The 21,957-nt window shown below is 46.1% G+C and overlaps 1 protein-coding gene across 2 annotated transcripts in view; it reads left to right on the top strand.

Moving 5' to 3' along the window:
• Positions 1-21,957, top strand: part of fam98b (family with sequence similarity 98 member B) — a 31,920-nt gene that overhangs the window by 7,846 nt on the left and 2,117 nt on the right. Inside the window, exons 3-9 of one of the 2 annotated variants that reach the window (XR_014603955.1) lie at positions 5,683-5,811; positions 6,406-6,569; positions 9,757-9,837; positions 10,384-10,500; positions 13,700-13,867; positions 14,072-14,578; positions 15,032-15,890. Coding sequence is in view for 1 of the 2 variants with exons in the window: in XM_084096606.1 (XP_083952732.1) it covers positions 5,683-5,811; positions 6,406-6,569; positions 9,757-9,837; positions 10,384-10,500; positions 13,700-13,867; positions 14,072-14,248 (836 nt within the window). In the remaining variant the exon portion in view is untranslated. Of the gene's footprint in view, positions 1-5,682; positions 5,812-6,405; positions 6,570-9,756; positions 9,838-10,383; positions 10,501-13,699; positions 13,868-14,071; positions 14,579-15,031; positions 15,891-21,957 lie in introns of those variants that run through there. The other variant, XM_084096606.1, reaches the window with a different exon arrangement.

Below are 21,957 nucleotides of genomic sequence, written 5' to 3' on the forward strand. Positions count from 1 at the left end.
TTTATAACATATTTCGTTGCCTAAAATATACAGAGAGATAACCGGAGTAGCAGAGCGAGCTGAGTTACGATGGCGCCGCCCATACCCCCCATAAACGGCTTCAAACCCGTTCTTCAGAAAGTCTATGGGTGACGTCACAGACGCTTTGTCCATATTTTTTACAGTCTATGGTTCTATAACATCTTTAAAGTCAAAGATGTTTATATGAACTGATTGAAGAATAAAAACACTATATACAGTATTTTAGAACATTTGGTATTCATTTGAACTCAACAGATTGCAGCATATGATATGCATAGGAATAAAAACATATAAAAACATATAAAAAATATAAAATATAAAAATATAAAAAATAAATATTGAAAATAAAATTCAAGTGCAAAACTAAGACACACAAATGTAAACTTGGGTAAAAAGAAACAAAGGAAAATCTGGCCTTTAATTAGTGCAAATTTTTACAATTTTTTTTATTTAATATGGACATGGCAGTAACATTGGACGAACCAGATGCAGTGTTTAAAGTGTTATAGCACATGTGCTAATTTTCAACACCTGTCCATAGGGGCTTTTACAACAGATAAAAACACATAGTTAAAGGTGAACTAAGTAACTTTTTTACCTTAACTGAACAGCTTCGGAGTCACTGGAATGGTTATATTACTTATTTCGGGTTGAATGGTGGTCGTTTCGCACGGTGCCCGTGAGCGGAGAATCCGCACTTGCAACTTTGAGCCGGCGGCCGCCGCGTCAGGAAGTCTCGCGTGATATCAGGTCACGCCAGGAAGTCTCGCGTGATATCAGGTCTCGCCAGGAAGTATCGCGTGATATCAGGTCTCGCGATGTAAACAATTGCTTTAAGGCCAAAAGAAATCTGCTAAAATGCTGTCATTATTGCGCTCCCTCACACTGTTCGAACCCGAATGAAGAAGACGTTTTAAAGAATGTCCGATCTGCTTTGATGTCGTTGATCTATAGCCTCTGGCGTCTGAGAATCGCCAACGAGTTTTTACAACAGTGTTGTCAAATATCTATTCCGAAGCTGTAGGGGGAGCTCTAGAGAGAAACCTGCCAGCAAACAGCGAGAATACAGCGAAGAAATCCCGAAACTACTGAGCCCTGCTTTAAACAAAACGAGGCACATTTTACACATGAGAACAACTTTGGCCCGATTTAAGCCACTGTTTGAGCTCTCTGGTAAAGATGCTAATGTTGTTCTGCAGTTTGAATCCAGTGGGGAGAGAGTTCCACGGTGTAGTCCCTCTGAAGGAGAAGCTAGACTGTCCAAAAGACTTTCTAAACTTTGGGAGCACACAATCCCCACTAACTGAGGCTCTGGTGGAAGGTGTAAGAGAGCCCTGACGCCTCTCCATGAGGCCAGAGAAATCTCTGTACCTGTATATTACTGCACACTAAACAGAGCATTATCCAGCTCTCTATGCAGACGGGGGCAGCTCTGAGCGACGCAGACTCCACAGTGGACAGGGGCAGCATGTTTTCAACAACATGCAATCGATGTGTTCAGCTCGGCCTTGGTCACCTGTTGCTGACCCGAACAATCGAGCGTTGCTTGTTTTAACAGAGTGGCCCGTCTCCCTCGCTGGAGCTCACGCTAGCTGCATCTGGGCTTGGGGTGGGGTTAGCAGCAGCAACAAGTGTCGTGTTAGCATGTGCTGGTGTTAGCATGTGCTGGTGTTAGCATGTGCTGGTGTTAGCATGTGCTGGTGTTAGCATGTGCTGGTGTTAGCATGTGCTGGTGTTAGCATGTGCTGGTGTTAGCATGTGCTGGTGTTAGCATGTGCTGATGTGAGGTGCTTCATAAGATTCGAGTTGCTTGAGGCAGACGTGGATAGTCTTTTTTTCCTGGGCATAGCGTGCATGTCACATAAACATTCGTGCCTTTAATTTCAGTGAGCGAGAAGTAGTGCCGGTACTTCCAGTTCGAGAACGCTACCTTTGAATTTCCCTGGCTCGTCGCCATTGTCGCTGTCTTGTGTTTGGTGGTAGTCAGAGTGTGCAGTGAGACCGCGTGAGTGTATCCGCCCAGCCAGCCGATCATCATCATCATCATCATCATCATCATCATCATCATCACCCCTGCTCTCTCCAGCTGACGCGTGGCCCACGCCTGCCTGACGCCTCGCGCTTCATTCAAACAAATTGTAGTAACGCGCCACTTTACATTCTCAGTAACGATAACGCCGTTGCAACGACGGGAAAAATAATTTATTAGATTACTCCGTTACTGAAAAAATAACGCCGTTATACTTGAACGCCGTTATACTTGAACGCCGTTATACAACGCCGTTATACTTGAACGCCGTTATACTTGAACGCCGTTATACTTGAACGCCGTTACTCCCAACAGTGAAGGAACCAAAACTCCATCAGTGGCAGAATGGAGAATAACCCTCGGGGGAACCCAGACTCAGTCTCAGTTCTCCTCTGGCCGACCAGCGAACAGTGTGTGATTATGATCCAGGCAGCGTTACAGGTCAGAGGTCAGACTGGATCAGAACATGCAGAATATTATCCAGTTCCTCTGGTTGGAAGTCAGAATCATCACGCCGGTGTGGAGACGAGTGTTGAGGGTCAGAGCCGATGCTGTGGTGTGGATGAGGCTGGGCTTCAGGGATGCGTCGTGTGCAGCCGCAGGTCCACCATCAGATCTGGAGTGTGTGTGTGTGTGTGTGTGCAGGCGCAGGTCCACCATCAGATCTGGAGTGTGTGTGTGTGTGCAGGCGCAGGTCCACCATCAGATCTGGAGTGTGTGTGTGTGTGTGCAGGCGCAGGTCCACCATCAGATCTGGAGTGTGTGTGTGTGTGTGCGTGCAGGCGCAGGTCCACCATCAGATCTGGAGTGTGTGTGTGTGTGTGTGTGCAGGCGCAGGTCCACCATCAGATCTGGAGTGTGTGTGTGTGTGTGTGCGTGTGTGTGTGTGTGCAGGCGCAGGTCCACCATCAGATCTGGAGTGTGTGTGTGTGTGTGTGTGTGTGTGTGTGTGCAGGCGCAGGTCCACCATCAGATCTGGAGTGTGTGTGTGTGTGTGTGTGTGTGTGTGTGCAGGCGCAGGTCCACCATCAGATCTGGAGTGTGTGTGTGTGTGTGCAGGCGCAGGTCCACCATCAGATCTGGAGTGTGTGTGTGTGTGTGCAGGCGCAGGTCCACCATCAGATCTGGAGTGTGTGTGTGTGTGTGCAGGCGCAGGTCCACCATCAGATCTGGAGTGTGTGTGTGTGTGTGCGTGCAGGCGCAGGTCCACCATCAGATCTGGAGTGTGTGTGTGTGTGCAGGCGCAGGTCCACCATCAGATCTGGAGTGTGTGTGTGTGTGTGTGCGTGTGTGTGTGTGTGCAGGCGCAGGTCCACCATCAGATCTGGAGTGTGTGCAGGCGCAGGTCCTCCATCAGATCTGGAGTGTGTGTGTGTGTGTGTGTGTGCAGGCGCAGGTCCTCCATCAGATCTGGAGTGTGTGTGTGTGTGTGTGTGCAGGCGCAGGTCCACCATCAGATCTGGAGTGTGTGTGTGTGTGTGTGTGCAGGCGCAGGTCCACCATCAGATCTGGAGTGTGTGTGTGTGTGTGTGTGTGTGTGTGCAGGCGCAGGTCCACCATCAGATCTGGAGTGTGTGTGTGTGTGTGTGTGCAGGCGCAGGTCCACCATCAGATCTGGAGTGTGTGTGTGTGTGTGCAGGCGCAGGTCCACCATCAGATCTGGAGTGTGTGTGTGTGTGTGTGTGTGTGTGTGTGTGTGTGCAGGCGCAGGTCCACCATCAGATCTGGAGTGTGTGTGTGTGTGTGTGCAGGCGCAGGTCCACCATCAGATCTGGAGTGTGTGTGTGTGTGTGTGCAGGCGCAGGTCCACCATCAGATCTGGAGTGTGTGTGTGTGTGTGTGCAGGCGCAGGTCCACCATCAGATCTGGAGTGTGTGTGTGTGCAGGCGCAGGTCCACCATCAGATCTGGAGTGTGTGTGTGTGTGTGTGTGTGTGTGTGTGCGTGCAGGCGCAGGTCCACCATCAGATCTGGAGTGTGTGTGTGTGTGTGTGTGCAGGCGCAGGTCCACCATCAGATCTGGAGTGTGTGTGTGTGTGTGTGCGTGTGTGTGTGTGTGCAGGCGCAGGTCCACCATCAGATCTGGAGTGTGTGTGTGTGTGTGTGTGTGCAGGCGCAGGTCCTCCATCAGATCTGGAGTGTGTGTGTGTGTGTGTGTGTGTGTGTGTGTGTGCAGGCGCAGGTCCTCCATCAGATCTGGAGTGTGTGTGTGTGTGTGTGTGTGCAGGCGCAGGTCCTCCATCAGATCTGGAGTGTGTGTGTGTGTGTGTGTGTGTGTGTGTGCAGGCGCAGGTCCACCATCAGATCTGGAGTGTGTGTGTGTGTGTGTGTGCAGGCGCAGGTCCACCATCAGATCTGGAGTGTGTGTGTGTGTGTGTGTGTGTGCAGGCGCAGGTCCACCATCAGATCTGGAGTGTGTGTGTGTGTGTGTGTGTGTGCAGGCGCAGGTCCACCATCAGATCTGGAGTGTGTGTGTGTGTGTGTGCAGGCGCAGGTCCTCCATCAGATCTGGAGTGTGTGTGTGTGTGTGTGTGTGTGTGTGTGTGTGTGCAGGCGCAGGTCCACCATCAGATCTGGAGTGTGTGTGTGTGTGTGTGCAGGCGCAGGTCCTCCATCAGATCTGGAGTGTGTGTGTGTGTGTGTGTGTGTGTGTGTGTGTGTGTGTGTGTGTGTGTGTGCAGGCGCAGGTCCACCATCTGATCTGGATACGGCCCGGATCCGGCTGACTGCAGTAAACCTCGGAATAAATGTTTATTCCAAGGTTTACTGAAGTCATAAGATGCCATTCTTCTTATGATGTAATGAGTACATCCGGTGTTATAGGAAGTGTCCCCGGTTCCGGCTGACCTGATCTATGCAGCCTAATAACCATTTAACTGATCTGAATAATAGAAATGTATAATGTGTTATATGAATACCAGGATAAAGAGATGTGTCTTTAGTCTAGCTTTGAACTGACAGAGTGTGTCTGCTTCCCGGACAGTGCTAGGAAGACTGTTCCAGAGTTTTAGTGCTAAATAGGAGAAGGATCTACTGCCAGCAGTCGATTTTGATATTCTAGGTATTATCAAATATTCTAGCAATATTTTAAAATGTATACGATGTTTAATAGGGAGCCAGTGCAGTGTTGACAGAACCGGGCTAATATGGTCATACTTCCTGGTTCTGGTAAGAACTCGAGCTGCTGCGTTTCGGACCAGCTGTAGTTTGTTTATTAAGCGTGCAGGGCAACCACCCAGTAGAGCATTACAGTAATCTAGCCTTGAGGTCATGAACGCATGAACTAATTGTTCCGCATTTGTCAATGAGAGCATATGGCGTAATTTAGATATATTTTTAAGATGGAAAAATGCGGTTTTACAGATACTAGACACGTGACTTTCAAATGAAAGATTGGTATCAAAGAGCACACACACACTCACACACACACACACCCACACACACACAAACACACACACAAGAGTCGCTCATCACAGGTGACACACACTCACTCTCTCTCTCACACACACACACACACACACACGGCATGTGAGGAAGACCGTATTACTGAACCGATAAACTGAATTGCAGAATAAATGGGCAGCTTGTTAGTTTGACGTGTGTGTGTGTGTGTGTGTGTGTGTGTGTGTGTAGACGACCCCCACACATGTGCAGTGGAGGTCAGTGCTCTGCTGAAGGACTGCTGTTGTCCGTATGAGGGACTGGCGTCACGGATCGTGAACGGGGACGTCAGAGAGACCAGGGATTATCTGAAGGTCCTCTGTGAGTGTTTCACTCTGTGTGTGTGTGTGTGTGTGTGTGTGTGTGTATGAGTGAGTGTTTCACTCGTGAGTGTGAGTGTGTGTGTGTGCGCGTGTGTGTGTATGAGTGAGTGTTTCACTCGTGTGTGTGCATGTGTGTGTATGAGTGTGTGAGTGTTTCACGTGTGTGTGTGTTTCACGTGTGTGTGTGTGTTTCACGTGTGTGTGAGTGTTTCACTCGTGCGTGTGCGTGTGTGTGTGTGAGTGTTTCACTCGTGTGTGAGTGTTTCACGTGTGAGTGTTTCACGTGTGTGTGTGTTTCACTCGTGTGTGAGTGTTTCACGTGTGTGAGTGTTTCACTCGTGTGTGTGCGTGTGCATGTGTGTGTGTGTGTATGAGTGTGTGAGTGTTTCACGTGTGTGGGTGAGTGTTTCACGTGTGTGTGTGTGTTTCATGTGTGTGTGTTTCACTCGTGTGTGTGTGTTTCACGTGTGTGTGTGTGTGTGTGTGTGAGAGAGAGTGTTTCACGTGTGTGTGTGTGTGTGTGTGTGTGTGTGTGTGTGTGTGTGAGAGAGAGTGTTTCACTCGCGTGCGTGTGTGTGTGTGTGTGTCTCAGTGTTCGTGGCGTCGGAGCTGCAGGCGGCTGAGATGGAGGCCTGTAAACACTCGAGTGTGTGTGTGGAGAGGGACTCGTGTCTGCAGGAGCTCAGAGTCGTGTGTGAGACGCTTCAGCTGCCGGACCCAGCCGGACCAGACGCCCTCAGTGCCGTCCAGCAGCAGGTGTGTGTGTCAATCTCACACACTGACCTCACACACACACACACACACACACACACACACACACACACTGACCTCACAGTCTCACACACACACACACACACACACACACACACACACTGATGGATAGATGAAGTTTTATGGACTTCAACAGAAACAGTCATTCACTGCCATTATAAAGCTTGAAGAGCAGGACAGTATAATGTAACTCTGAGTGTGTTCGTCTGAGAGGAGAGTGTCACACACACTAGGTGGACTTAAGGAAGAGGAAATCATGGGATAATGTTCATTTTTGTGTGAACTATCCCTTTAAAGTATCAACGGGTATTGTGATTGAACATTATTTGTAGTTCCTGGAGTCCAGTAAACCCGAGACTGAGAGACAGACTCCAGGAGCCTCATTTATAAGCGTTGCGTTCGCACTAAAGAAGGCGTACGCCGCTCTCTACGCAATAATGGGTATTTATAAAAAGCAAACTTGACGGGAAAATGTGTGCTCCTTCACGCAAACTCTGACCCAGGCGTACGCACACAAAATCTGACCCAGGCGTACGCACACAAACTCTGACCCAGGCGTACGCACACAAACTCTGACCCAGGCGTACGCACACAAACTCTGACCCAGGCGTACGCACACAAACTCTGACCCAGGCGTACGCACTAAAACTCTGACCCAGGCGTACGCACACAAAATCTGACCCAGGCGTACGCACTAAAACTCTGACCCAGGCGTACGCACTAAAACTCTGACCCAGGCGTACGCACACAAACTCTGACCCAGGCGTACGCACACAAACTCTGACCCAGGCGTACGCACACAAACAGGTGAAATGAGAAATGGCGACACCGTCGGCAGATGGAAGAAACACGTGAAAGTGTGTGAAACTGTAGACCGTTGTGTAAAAGAAATGTCAATACTGCCTCTCATAAATAACATGAAGACTTCACAAAGCAAGTCTTACAATTAACGGCCCACACAAACACCCGTTAGATCGATCAAAGTGTAAAACAAACAAAATCAAACGAAGATTACAACAGAATTACAACAGATTACAACAGAAATGCAAATTAACACATATTTGCAAAAAGAAAAGTGAAATATGTTCTGCAATAATATTGGCATGTTATGCAATTCATCCTCATAACTCATCTGTAGCTTGGCAGATGCAATCAAATGGATGGTAATAAAATGCCATGATGCCATCGCAATGCGTAATGACGCACATTAGTAATGCCCACACTGTGCCCTCCGAACAACACTCTACTCCTCTTTACTCCACTTTACTCCTCTCTACTCCACTTTACTCCTCTTTACTCTTCTCTACTCCACTTTACTCCACTTTACTCCTCTTTACTCCACTCTACTCCTCTCTACTCCACTCTACTCCTCTCTACTCCTCTCTACTCCTCTTTACTCCTCTCTACTCCACTTTACTCCACTTTACTCCACTTTACTCCTCTTTACTCCACTTTACTCCACTTTACTCCACTTTACTCCTCTCTACTCCACTTTACTCCTCTTTACTCCTCTTTACTCCTCTTTACTCCTCTCTACTCCTCTCTACTCCTCTTTACTCCTCTTTACTCCTCTCTACTCCACTTTACTCCACTCTACTCCACTTTACTCCTCTCTACTCCTCTCTACTCTACTTTACTCCTCTTTACTCCTCTTTACTCCTCTTTACTCCTCTTTACTCCACTTTACTCCTCTCTACTCCACTTTACTCCTCTCTACTCCACTTTACTCCTCTTTACTCCTCTTTACTCCTCTCTACTCCTCTTTACTCCTCTCTACTCCTCTTTACTCCACTTTACTCCTCTCTACTCCTCTCTACTCCACTTTACTCCACTTTACTCCACTTTACTCCACTTTACTCCTCTTTACTCCTCTCTACTCCACTTTACTCCTCTCTACTCCACTTTACTCCTCTCTACTCCTCTTTACTCCTCTTTACTCCTCTTTACTCCACTTTACTCCTCTTTACTCCTCTTTACTCCTCTCTACTCCTCTTTACTCCACTTTACTCCACTTTACTCCTCTCTACTCCTCTCTACTCCTCTTTACTCCTCTTTACTCCACTTTACTCCTCTCTACTCCACTTTACTCCTCTCTACTCCACTTTACTCCTCTTTACTCCTCTCTACTCCACTTTACTCCTCTCTACTCCTCTCTACTCCACTTTACTCCTCTTTACTCCACTTTACTCCACTTTACTCCTCTCTACTCCACTTTACTCCTCTTTACTCCACTTTACTCCTCTTTACTCCACTTTACTCCTCTTTACTCCACTTTACTCCACTTTACTCCACTTTACTCCTCTCTACTCCACTTTACTCCTCTTTACTCCACTTTACTCCTCTCTACTCCTCTCTACTCCACTTTACTCCTCTTTACTCCACTCTACTCCACTTTACTCCTCTCTACTCCACTTTACTCCTCTCTACTCCACTTTACTCCTCTTTACTCCTCTTTACTCCACTTTACTCCTCTTTACTCCTCTCTACTCCACTTTACTCCTCTCTACTCCACTTTACTCCTCTCTACTCCTCTTTACTCCTCTTTACTCCTCTTTACTCCACTTTACTCCACTTTACTCCTCTTTACACCACTTTACTCCTCTTTACTCCACTTTACTCCTCTTTTCCACCTCGCCAACGATCATTTCTACTTCACATTCAGTGAAGTTATGTTTCTTGGTTTTCCTCTCTGTGTTTGCCATGATTTCGCAGTCGATGAATATTATCTTGTGGGCGTTTCACAGACTGTTTATGGGCAACTATGGGCGTGACATGAAGCCGCAAAAGCTGCGCTACATTTAGAGTTGACTGTGATTATTAAGGGAAACTGCGTAGGATGTGCGTGCGCACGGTCTTATAAATCCGAGTATTTCTGTGCGTACGCACGTCCTCTGTTTCATCCGTACGCCACTTCTGACGCAAATCCTACGCAAAGTTTTATAAATGAGGCCCCAGGGGTTGAAGAGTCATCATCGGCTCATCAAAATGTGAATCAATTAAACCTGTTAATCGACCAGTGGTTTCTGGGAGTGGAGATGACACACTCTCTGTGGACTAGAGGACGTTTGCAGTGTGTGTTATAGCACAGTCATCTCTGAAACATCACACACTCTTCATGACACACACTCTCTTCATCTGTGTAAGTATTAAAGTAAGGGTTGTGTTTCTGCAGGTGGAGGCTCTGCTGAAGCCGCTTCCAGAGACACACGTCGGAGATCCTGCGTTCAAGAGCGTCCTTCATCCCGACCAGTGGGTGAGTCGCTCTCTCTCCGCAGAAGAGTCTCACTGTGCAGAGACACACTATCCAGCGCCGGCACCCTGGGTTACACACGGCTAGAGCATCGCATCAGGGACGACAGATAGAAGTTACACATTCTGTGGGGAAAAATCCCTTAATTCACAGTTTTTAGGCTCGCTTGAGGCCATTTTTGACATGTGCGAAAAAGAGTCACTGTGAGTAATGGGAACGTGATGAAACACACATAATTCACATTTGTTTTGTTTTTCTTTTTTGCAAACTTTGAAAAGATTGGGTTCACGTTTGTAAACCCAGCTGTGGAGCTCTAGAGAGTGTGTGATGTGTGTGTGATGTGTGTGTGATGTGTGTGTGCTGTGAGCTCTAGAGAGTGTGTGATGTGATGTGTGTGTGCTGTGTCTGCTGTGAGCTCTAGAGAGTGTGTGATGTGATGTGTGTGTGCTGTGTCTGCTGTGAGCTCTAGAGAGTGTGTGATGTGTGTGTGCTGTGAGCTCTAGAGTGTGTGTGTGTGTGTGTGATGTGTGTGTGCTGTCCTCTGTTCAGGGCGAGCTGGAGAGGATCAACGGCGCGCTGGCGGCGGAGTACGAGTGTCGGCGGCGGATGCTGGTCAAGCGGCTGGACGTGACGGTGCAGTCCTTCAGCTGGTCCGACAGAGCCAAGGCACGGGACACACACTGACACACACACACCTCACGGACACTCTCTAGCTTTCTTAAACACATTAACACATTTATCAGAGAAAAAAGTCAGAATGGAGATAAACTTGTAATTATGAAGAAAAGAAGTCAGAAATTAAGATAATTTGAGATAAGAACATTTAATTTAATATTCAACAATATTATTGCTCTGCTGCATTGACACCATTATATATGACATCACGGTTTTCTCCAGAGCGGCTATATATGAGGAGCTCTTTTCCAAAACGCTATAAATCCATTTAAATAGTTTTCAGGAAAATAACATTTTTTACCTAGACCCACACATTTTGTGAATATTCAATTTATCCTTTTAAAATGTTTTTTTGGCTCAGTCTGAACATGTTGAACAATGATTATTAAATCAAACAACAAAATTGTTGATGATAAATTCAAAGTTTTTATTTTTTTTAATTTTTTTTAAACGCTATAAATCCATCAACTTTTTCCAAAAATTGATGGTTTGTCTTTATAAAAAAAAAGAAAAAAAAAGGCATAATAAATACATTGGCATTCAGTAAAGTGTCGAACCCATAAAAAGTAGAACCATTGTCCACTTTACATAGAACAAATCACGACATGACCTTGTGTATGTGAGTGAGTGGCGTTCACACCAAACGCGAATAGAGCGTCTGGCACAAATGATTTTCATGTTAAGTCAATGTAAAGACGCGTTTATGCGCATCTGGAGGTCCTGCGGCGTGAATGATGCGTTTAGCGCGGTGCGGACGCGCGAATGAGGCGAATTGAGCATCTGAGGGTGAGAGAGAGAGAGAGAGAGAGAATTCTGATTAGTCCAGAGGATATATCGCGTTTAGGCTAAAAATAGGTTCGGCGCTGTTTGGAAAGAAACTGCATCTTGCAGGACACTTTAAACAAGGAAATATAGCGATTTGGCATGAAACGTTGATGGAGCAGTAAATAGGTTCAGTACACAGCAAAAAGACACGACAAACTCATTTTTTTTTTTAAATGGTGTTTATCGCATTTTGGAAAAGAGCTCTTCATACACACACACACATATATATATATATATATATATATATATATATATATATATATATATATATATATATATAGTGAGGAAAATAAGTATTTGAACACCCTGCTATTTTGCAAGTTCTCCCACTTGGAAATCATGGAGGGGTCTGAAATTGTCATCGTAGGTGCATGTCCACTGTGAGAGACATAATCTAAAAAAAAAAAAATCCAGAAATCACAATGTATGATTTTTTAACTATTTATTTGTATGATACAGCTGCAAATAAGTATTTGAACACCTGAAAAAATCAATGTTAATATTTGGTACAGTAGCCTTTGTTTGCAATTACAGAGGTCAAACGTTTCCTGTAGTTTTTCACCAGGTTTGCACACACTGCAGGAGGGATGTTGGCCCACTCCTCCACACAGATCTTCTCTAGATCAGTCAGGTTTCTGGGCTGTCGCTGAGAAACACGGAGTTTGAGCTCCCTCCAAAGATTCTCTATTGGGTTTAGGTCTGGAGACTGGCTAGGCCACGCCAGAACCTTGATATGCTTCTTACAGAGCCACTCCTTGGTTATCCTGGCTGTGTGCTTCGGGTCATTGTCATGTTGGAAGACCCAGCCTCGACCCATCTTCAATGCTCTAACTGAGGGAAGGAGGTTGTTCCCCAAAATCTCGCAATACATGGCCCCGGTCATCCTCTCCTTAATACAGTGCAGTCGCCCTGTCCCATGTGCAGAAAAGACCCCCAAAGCATGATGCTACCACCCCCATGCTTCACAGTAGGGATGGTGTTCTTGGGATGGTACTCATCATTCTTCTTCCTCCAAACACGTTTAGTGGAATTATGACCAAAAAGTTCTATTTTGGTCTCATCTGACCACATGACTTTCTCCCATGACTCCTCTGGATCATCCAAATGGTCATTGGCAAACTTAAGACGGGCCTTGACATGTGCTGGTTTAAGCAGGGGAACCTTCCGTGCCATGCATGATTTCAAACCATGACGTCTTAGTGTATTACCAACAGTAACCTTGGAAACGGTGGTCCCAGCTCTTTTCAGGTCATTGACCAGCTCCTCCCGTGTAGTTCTGGGCTGATTTCTCACCTTTCTTAGGATCATTGAGACCCCACAAGGTGAGATCTTGCATGGAGCCCCAGTCCGAGGGAGATTGACAGTCATGTTTAGCTTCTTCCATTTTCTAATGATTGCTCCAACAGTGGACCTTTTTTCACCAAGCTGCTTGGCAATTTCCCCGTAGCCCTTTCCAGCCTTGTGGAGGTGTACAATTTTGTCTCTAGTGTCTTTGGACAGCTCTTTGGTCTTGGCCATGTTAGTAGTTGGATTCTTACTGATTGTATGGGGTGGACAGGTGTCTTTATGCAGCTAACGACCTCAAACAGGTGCATCTAATTTAGGATAATAAATGGAGTGGAGGTGGACATTTTAAAGGCAGACTAACAGGTCTTTGAGGGTCAGAATTCTAGCTGATAGACAGGTGTTCAAATACTTATTTGCAGCTGTATCATACAAATAAATAGTTAAAAAAATCATACATTGTGATTTCTGGATTATTTTTTTTTAGATTATGTCTCTCACAGTGGACATGCACCTACGATGACAATTTCAGACCCCTCCATGATTTCCAAGTGGGAGAACTTGCAAAATAGCAGGGTGTTCAAATACTTATTTTCCTCACTGTATATATATATATATATATATATATATATATATATATATATATATATATATATATATATATATATATATATATATATGAATAATTTAGTTTAAACAGAAATGAACCATCGCTGAACTTACTTAAGCTGGACTGAAAATTACAAAGAAAAAAGTCCAAAATGGAGATATAAACTCATAATTGCAAAGAAAAAAGTCATAAATATAATATATAAACTCGGAATTGCGAAGAAACTAGTCAGAATAATGAGATTTAAACTCAAAATTGTGAAAAAATAAGTCAGAATTAAGAGAAACTCGAAAAAGGCAGAATTACAATATATATATATATATATATACTGCAATTGTGACCAACTCCCATTGGTCTGTGGTGATGATGATGTAACAGGTGGGTGTGGCTCTGGTCTGTGGTGATGGACAGATGTGCTGTTGAGTGTTAGGAAAGCAGAGCTGTGAGTTTATCTGGGTGTGTATCTGTCAGGTGAGGATTGACCGGATGGCCCGGGCGTATCAGCCGAAGCGCTTGTCTCTGCGCCTGCAGTCGTCGGTGAGCGTGGCTCATCTGCTGGCCGCTCGAGAGGACGTCTGCCACATGAGGAAGACCAGCAGCGGCTCCAGCCGAGAGCACACCGCCTGCGCCGTCAACAGAGTACGTCCAGCTCATGATTCAACCAATCAGACTAACTTTATCTGGACAATAACTTTATTCTAGAGCTGCTGTAAAGCCTAAACAATCTCTGTTACTGTAATCTCCTGTTATCACTGTAAAGCTGCTGTGAAACTCTATACTGTTAAAGTGCTGTATAGATGAAGGAGACTCGACTTGATGATGATTTGTGTCGTGGATTGTCAGATCCTGATGGGAAGAGTTCCTGATCGCGGAGGACGGCCGTCTGAGATCCAGGCGCCTCTGCCGGAGATGCCCATGTGGAAGAAGAGAACTGATGGAGGAGGAGGAAGAGGAAGAGGAGAGGGATGGAGAGGCGGCCGGTGGAGGAGAGGAGGCCGAGGGGGGCAGTATTATCACTGACTGTGTTATAATGGACGAGTGACTGAAGGTTTGCCTGACGGGAAGCGCATTAACGTGCGTCCTGTGAGGAGATGTGGTTTCCTCTCTTTTAAACTAGTGTTTTCTTAAAGGGATAGTTCACTCAAAAATGAAAATTAGCCCATGATTTACTCTCCCTCAACTCATCCTAGGTGTGTATGACACTCTTCTTTCAGACGAACACAATCAGAGTTATATAAAAAAATGTCCTGTCTCTTCCAAGCTTTATAATGGCAGTGAATGGCTGGTGAAAATTTGAAGCCCATTAAAGTGCATCTGTCCATCATTAAAGTGCTCCACAGGCTCCGGGGGGTTAATAAAGGCCTTCTGAAGCGAAGCCATGGGTTTTTGTAAGAAAAATACCCATATTTGTAACTTTATAATCTAAAATAACTAGCTTCTGCCAGACGCCCGTACACATACTACACAATTCAACTTGCGCCACAAGAGTAACCCGTGACACACGTATGACGTCGGATTCAGGGGCAGCGTAAGCTTAGACGCCTCTCGCGGTTCAAACACACAGGACTGGGCAACAACTGAAGCTTTCTCTTTAAAATGGCTAATCGTGAGCGGCGTATCGTACATCCTTCTGTGCTGCTCTGTCCTCTGCGCTTCCGCGTTCATCATTACGCTGTGTGTCGGGTCAGGGGTTAGTCTGTCGACTGTAAAGCGATGCGTACGGCCGTCTGGCGGAAGCTAGTGATTATAAAGTTTTAAATATGGGTATTTTCCTTACATAAACACATGGCTTCACTTCAGAAGGCCTTTATTAACCTCTGGAGTAACAGTGGAGCACTGCTATCATGGACACGTACCCATCATTCACTGCCATCATAAAGCTTAGAAGAGCAGGACATTTATAATATAACTCTGAGTGTGTTCGTCTCTAAGAAGAGTGTCATACACACCTAGGATGAGTTCAGGGAGAGTAAATCATGGGCTAATTTTCATTTTTGTGTGAACTATCCCTTTAAGCCACATGATCAGCCTGTGCTGAAAACCATGAAAAATAAAGCCGTGAAAAACTCTGAAATATACATGACAGTTGATCTTTGTTTTGTTTTTTTGTGGTATGAAGCTTTTTCCTTGTTCTGTATTCGCCTTAATTTCGAACGCGGAAGTAAATATGGGTCCAATTTCCGGTTTTTGTGCGGCACTTCCGTTTCCTCGCTTGCCTGGGCTAATTAACGATATCGATCGCGAAGGATTATGCAGAGTTGACAGAAAAACGTTACACATGCCGTAGCAGATGAATACAACCAAGAGCTAAAGCCCCGCCTCACCCAGTTCGGGTACCGGACCTGGTTGAAACACTCGTGCATCTCGCTGGCAGAGTGCCAACACTGCGCCGGCGCCTTCAGCCCCGCCCTGAACACGGTCGAGCCGACGCTGGACTGATATATCTATGGAGGTGTTTGTCATGTCAAATGTATTAATAATGCCATCAGAATGCAACCAAAGCACAGGATAGCAACAAGTAGATGCTATAAATAATTGTAAATCGTACAAAATAAATGCCATGATGACTAGATTTTATACAGGGGTTACTATAATGATTTTGTTTCTCCTTGGAGTTTTTATTGGGACTTCGTAGCCCAGCCACTTTCCTGGTATCGGGTGGTCGTCTGTAGGTCTTGTGTTCACGAAATGAAAAGAACAAAGTTACGGTCGTTTCGGTGGTTTCTTCAAGTGTAAAGCTTTTAACCACAGGCCGGCGACACACTGGCTGCGTGGCGTGCCCGTTTTTATTTCGGCTCCCATGTTAGCAGGTTAGAGCTAGCACACGGCCTGCGTGACGCGCACATGCTAAGAATAGAGCCGACGCCTATTTTTCACGCGACACGCAAGTGTTTCGGAAGCGTTTCCAGGCAAAATAGAATAGGAAAAGATGTTTGTATGTCATTTTGACACAAATACATATTAATAAATGACATTTTGATGTTTGAAAGTTTAGGTTTTGAAATAAATGCAGATATAAATGTAATTCAAAAAAATATTATCGTTTTTCAAATACTGCACCTCTCAATACAGAACGAAATATTCTGTAGCCTATTTTGCCGTCAACACTGCCGACGTTGTCTTTGCTCCTATATATTTATGCCTAACATGAAGTATAGGCCTTCCACAACTCTATCCCCACATGTCGAATATATCACCAGTGAGGCTTATCATAATATGACCCGTTTCTGGTGTGCAAAGACAGAGAAAACGCCGGCCTCATTCTTCGGCGGGGGTAAAGGTCGTAGGGCGCCTGATGATTAAAATGTCAATGATTTCGATGATTAAAACACTCCTGCTCCAAGTAAATCTTTCTTTTGTAGCAGTTATTATGACAACCTCTAACTGCACAAACAATCCCGGTCTTCCTCGAAGCCATAACGATGAGTTAGTTGTTACGAACACTTGTTTGATTAACCGCTACGGTGAAAAGTGAGTTAGCTCGCCAGTGACCGGAAGTGCCTGACCGGAAGTCTCGCACAAAATACCATCAACTGGCTGCGTCCGTATTTCTGTTAAAATAAGGTGAATAAATGGACTCTCATCAGGGTTCTGGTCGTGTGCTCGGCATTCTGGTGCCGCTGGATCTCTTCTAACTCTAGCTTACTCAGATCCACAAGGGTAAGCTTATAATGATGATGTATAATTTGAGCTGTCATTAATAATAATATAATTAGTTTCATGTATATAGTGCTTTTTTCAGCACTCGAGCGCTTTATATATGGAGAGGAATCTCTTCAACAACCACCAACACTTCCCATCTTACGGCTGTGTTACGCCACGTGTGTGAACGCAGTAGATCTGTCACAGCGCATAGCAGGTGTGTTAGTGCCGAGTGTAGGAGTCATGACTAATGAGCAACATTATTAACAATAAATCGTTAAAGAAGGTAACCATCTAAGGAATCATCTGTTGATGAAACAAAGCTTGTTCAGAAGTGTTTAGAAGCCAAAAAATAAAGTACAGTACCAGCCCTTGTAATAAAGCTCATTATCCTCAGTCTGGCCTTTCATGAAGCTCACGGTTTAAGCCGACCCAGAGAGAGGACAGGTCAGATGTCTGGCAGTAATGTCAAATCAAGTGTCAGTGATTAACTTTTGTAACGTTATTTATTTTAAAATAATTGTTTTCAAAGAATCAGCTCAACAGTGGAAGACCGTTATCTACACAAAAGAGATTACTGATGGATATAATGATTTCAATTTCTTTTAGTTGTCTTATTTTTTTAGAGGGTGACGTTAAAATCAAACCATCATATTCATTCTCGCTGAAGAGCCGAAGCACAGCTCCCAGAATCACCAGTGTTCCTCCACGAGTGCAGTTCACACATCTGCCACTAGAGGGCCACACATGAGTTCACTGCTTATGCTGCGAGATATAAAGAAGCTTAAATGCACAGCATGTCGTCATATTCCACCTGTTTACATGCAACAGTATAGTATTTATATTTATAGAATGTATTATAAGTTGTACTCTCAAACGCAGGGTTACACGGGTAATCCAGTTTCTGTGAATTGTCAACACGCCTGTATGGGTCAGCCTTGCTAAAGGAGATGGTATATCAAATTACACAGGTATAAATACAGGAGTTCACCAGCCGGCCCTGAGTGACCTCGCCTGATGGGTCAGCTGTGTACTAGATAGGGTCAGAGAGGTTAAAACTAGAGGGACAATAAAACCAGAAAAGCATTTTATTAGTTCTCCATAATTCAAAACCATTAGCCTCTTTTCTTGGACTGGGCAAATGTCTATTGTCCATTTTATTATGTGCTGATTGTTTGTTCTTTACTGTTATTGTGAAGCGTCCTTGAGCTTGGGAAAGGCGCTGTATAAATTAAACATTATTAGTATTTTTAGCCTGACCACCATTTCGCCAGCCTGGCCTCACACAAACACCCAGTGACGTCTTCCCCTTGCACCCCAACACCAGCCTCCTGATGGAGAACGTCTTCCCCTTGCACCCGAACACCAGCCTCCTGATGGGGAACGTCTTCCCCTTGCACCCCAACACCAGCCTCCTGATGGAGAACGTCTTCCCCTTGCACCCCAACACCAGCCTCCTGATGGAGAACGTCTTCCCCTTGCACCCCAACACCAGCCTCCTGATGGGGAACGTCTTCCCCTTGCACCCCAACACCAGCCTCCTGATGGAGAACGTCTTCCCCTTGCACCCCAACACCAGCCTCCTGATGGAGAACGTCTTCCCCTTGCACCCGAACACCAGCCTCCTGATGGATAACGTCTTCCCCTTGCACCCCAACACCAGCCTCCTGATGGAGAACGTCTTCCCCTTGCACCCCAACACCAGCCTCCTGATGGAGAACGTCTTCCCCTTGCACCCCAACACCAGCCTCCTGATGGGGAACGTCTTCCCCTTGCACCCCAACACCAGCCTCCTGATGGAGAACGTCTTCCCCTTGCACCCCAACACCAGCCTCCTGATGGGGAACGTCTTCCCCTTGCACCCCAACACCAGCCTCCTGATGGAGAACGTCTTCCCCTTGCACCCCAACACCAGCCTCCTGATGGGGAACGTCTTCCCCTTGCACCCCAACACCAGCCTCCTGATGGAGAACGTCTTCCCCTTGCACCCCAACACCAGCCTCCTGATGGAGAACGTCTTCCCCTTGCACCCCAACACCAGCCTCCTGATGGGGAACGTCTTCCCCTTGCACCCCAACACCAGCCTCCTGATGGGGAACGTCTTCCCCTTGCACCCCAACACCAGCCTCCTGATGGGGAACGTCTTCCCCTTGCACCCCAACACCAGCCTCCTGATGGAGAACGTCTTCCCCTTGCACCCCAACACCAGCCTCCTGATGGAGAACGTCTTCCCCTTGCACCCCAACACCAGCCTCCTGATGGGGAACGTCTTCCCCTTGCACCCCAACACCAGCCTCCTGATGGAGAACGTCTTCCCCTTGCACCCCAACACCAGCCTCCTGATGGAGAACGTCTTCCCCTTGCACCCCAACACCAGCCTCCTGATGGAGAACGTCTTCCCCTTGCACCCCAACACCAGCCTCCTGATGGGGAACGTCTTCCCCTTGCACCCCAACACCAGCCTCCTGATGGGGAACGTCTTCCCCTTGCACCCCAACACCAGCCTCCTGATGGGGAACGTCTTCCCCTTGCACCCCAACACCAGCCTCCTGATGGAGAACGTCTTCCCCTTGCACCCCAACATCAGCCTCCTGATGGAGAACGTCTTCCCCTTGCACCCCAACATCAGCCTCCTGATGGAGAACGTCTTCCCCTTGCACCCCAACACCAGCCTCCTGATGGAGAACGTCTTCCCCTTGCACCCGAACACCAGCCTCCTGATGGGGAACGTCTTCCCCTTGCACCCCAACACCAGCCTCCTGATGGGGAACGTCTTCCCCTTGCACCCCAACACCAGCCTCCTGATGGAGAACGTCTTCCCCTTGCACCCCAACACCAGCCTCCTGATGGAGAACGTCTTCCCCTTGCACCCCAACACCAGCCTCCTGATGGAGAACGTCTTCCCCTTGCACCCCAACACCAGCCTCCTGATGGGGAACGTCTTCCCCTTGCACCCCAACACCAGCCTCCTGATGGGGAACGTCTTCCCCTTGCACCCCAACACCAGCCTCCTGATGGGGAACGTCTTCCCCTTGCACCCCAACACCAGCCTCCTGATGGAGAACGTCTTCCCCTTGCACCCCAACATCAGCCTCCTGATGGAGAACGTCTTCCCCTTGCACCCCAACATCAGCCTCCTGATGGAGAACGTCTTCCCCTTGCACCCCAACACCAGCCTCCTGATGGAGAACGTCTTCCCCTTGCACCCCAACATCAGCCTCCTGATGGAGAACGTCTTCCCCTTGCACCCCAACACCAGCCTCCTGATGGGGAACGTCTTCCCCTTGCACCCCAACACCAGCCTCCTGATGGAGAACGTCTTCCCCTTGCACCCGAACACCAGCCTCCTGATGGAGGAGTGAAGTCGGCTCGGCTAACTCGTCCTCACAGACGAAGAGGTTTATTTGGCTGAACTGAACAATTAAATTCTCTCTTACAAACAGCTCACTCCAACTCAGTAGCTTTCCACACTTACGGGTGAAGAGGCCAATATGAGTGATCTGTGTTACATAGTAAAACTATATAAATAGCAAAACTTAACAGCTCTTTATGTTGAAACTACCTTAATACTTACCTCACATCTTAGGGCTAGAATACACCACAACTTCTGCTCAGATTTGTGCCCCGACCATGTAGGAATACTGTTATTTTCGTCTTGAGACCGTTAGCAGAGGTTAATCTTGATTCATTAATTTCATGTTAATATTCATCATTATCCAAGGCTCAACATTAACGTGTTTCCGGGATAAGTGGATAAAGAGCCTGAATGTCAATAGCTGTGAATTATAGATTATAATACATTAAATGTAAATGGCAATGATAATGGATTATGTATTGACAGTAACAAAATAGATAAACCCGACTATGCCATTCACCTCTATCTCCGGTCGTAATCTGTAGAGCCCATACTGGCTCACTTTGTAGACTTCTGTGGTCATCTCCTGCGAACCTGTCGTACATCTCCTACTGTCACCATCGCAGTGAAGAAGATCAGATGAAGAGGAATTCAGAAATAAAAGTATTTAATCAAACAAACTCAGATAATCCACAGATAACGGGCCAGCGTGTGATACACAATCAATAACCGACAATCAAGACAGAGAAACGAGGAGCTTAAACACACACTGATGACGAACTAAAAGACTAACAGCTGATGATCAGATGAACTGCCAGAGCAACTAATGATGGCAGAAACATGAACAAAGACAACTGGAAATAAAGAGAAGCAAACTAATAGTCCATGATAATGAAACTAAAGAGCAAATGACTGAATATCCCTGTTTAATCTTACCATTACACAGCTCTACTGATAGCAGGACCAGTCAGTGAACACCTGTATTTACTGACGGTGATCTGAAGCTGTGAGTGCTTTATTGATATACATCTTCTGACCGTGAGACTGACCCATACTGTGGCGATGACTGAGATGGGCTAATAAGCTTCTCTATCGGCAGCGTCCACAACTGGCTGGGACAAAAATGTTGAGCTCGGAGAATCTATTTGTGCAAGAACACTCGCTGAATGAAGGCGGATTATAGAAAATGAACCAAACAAAAAAGCGCAGTTTATTAAAGACCTTTAGTTTTATCACATCACGTGCTGACAGATGCAGTGTAAAGCCACGAGTCATCATTGAGGGTTTTAGTATGTTCCCAACACACTCGAGAGTGCTCATACTAAACTGAAGTCCACGCGCGAGGGACACACACACACACACACACACACACACACACACACACACACACACACACACACACACACACACACACACACACACACACACACACACACACACACACACACACACAAAACAGTGCAGATCGTGCATCTCTCTAGTTCAAGTAATTAAATGCGAGTGGGAATTCCACACATTATGATGAGTTATCATCATTATGCACAATACCTGCAACCTCACACCTGATTTCGGGCCTATTTACCTTAACAAGTTCCTTTAAATAGAGGAAGAATTGGTAACACTTTAGAATACTGTTCCTTCATTAATGAATAACTACACAGGAACAAATGAGTAATGCATTAGTAACACTCTAGTAACTACTATTAACTAACAAGAAACTCTGATTAACGAA

This window comes from Abramis brama (genome assembly GCF_963993115.1).
Source record: "Abramis brama genome assembly, chromosome: 21".
Classification (NCBI taxonomy): domain Eukaryota; kingdom Metazoa; phylum Chordata; class Actinopteri; order Cypriniformes; family Leuciscidae; genus Abramis; species Abramis brama.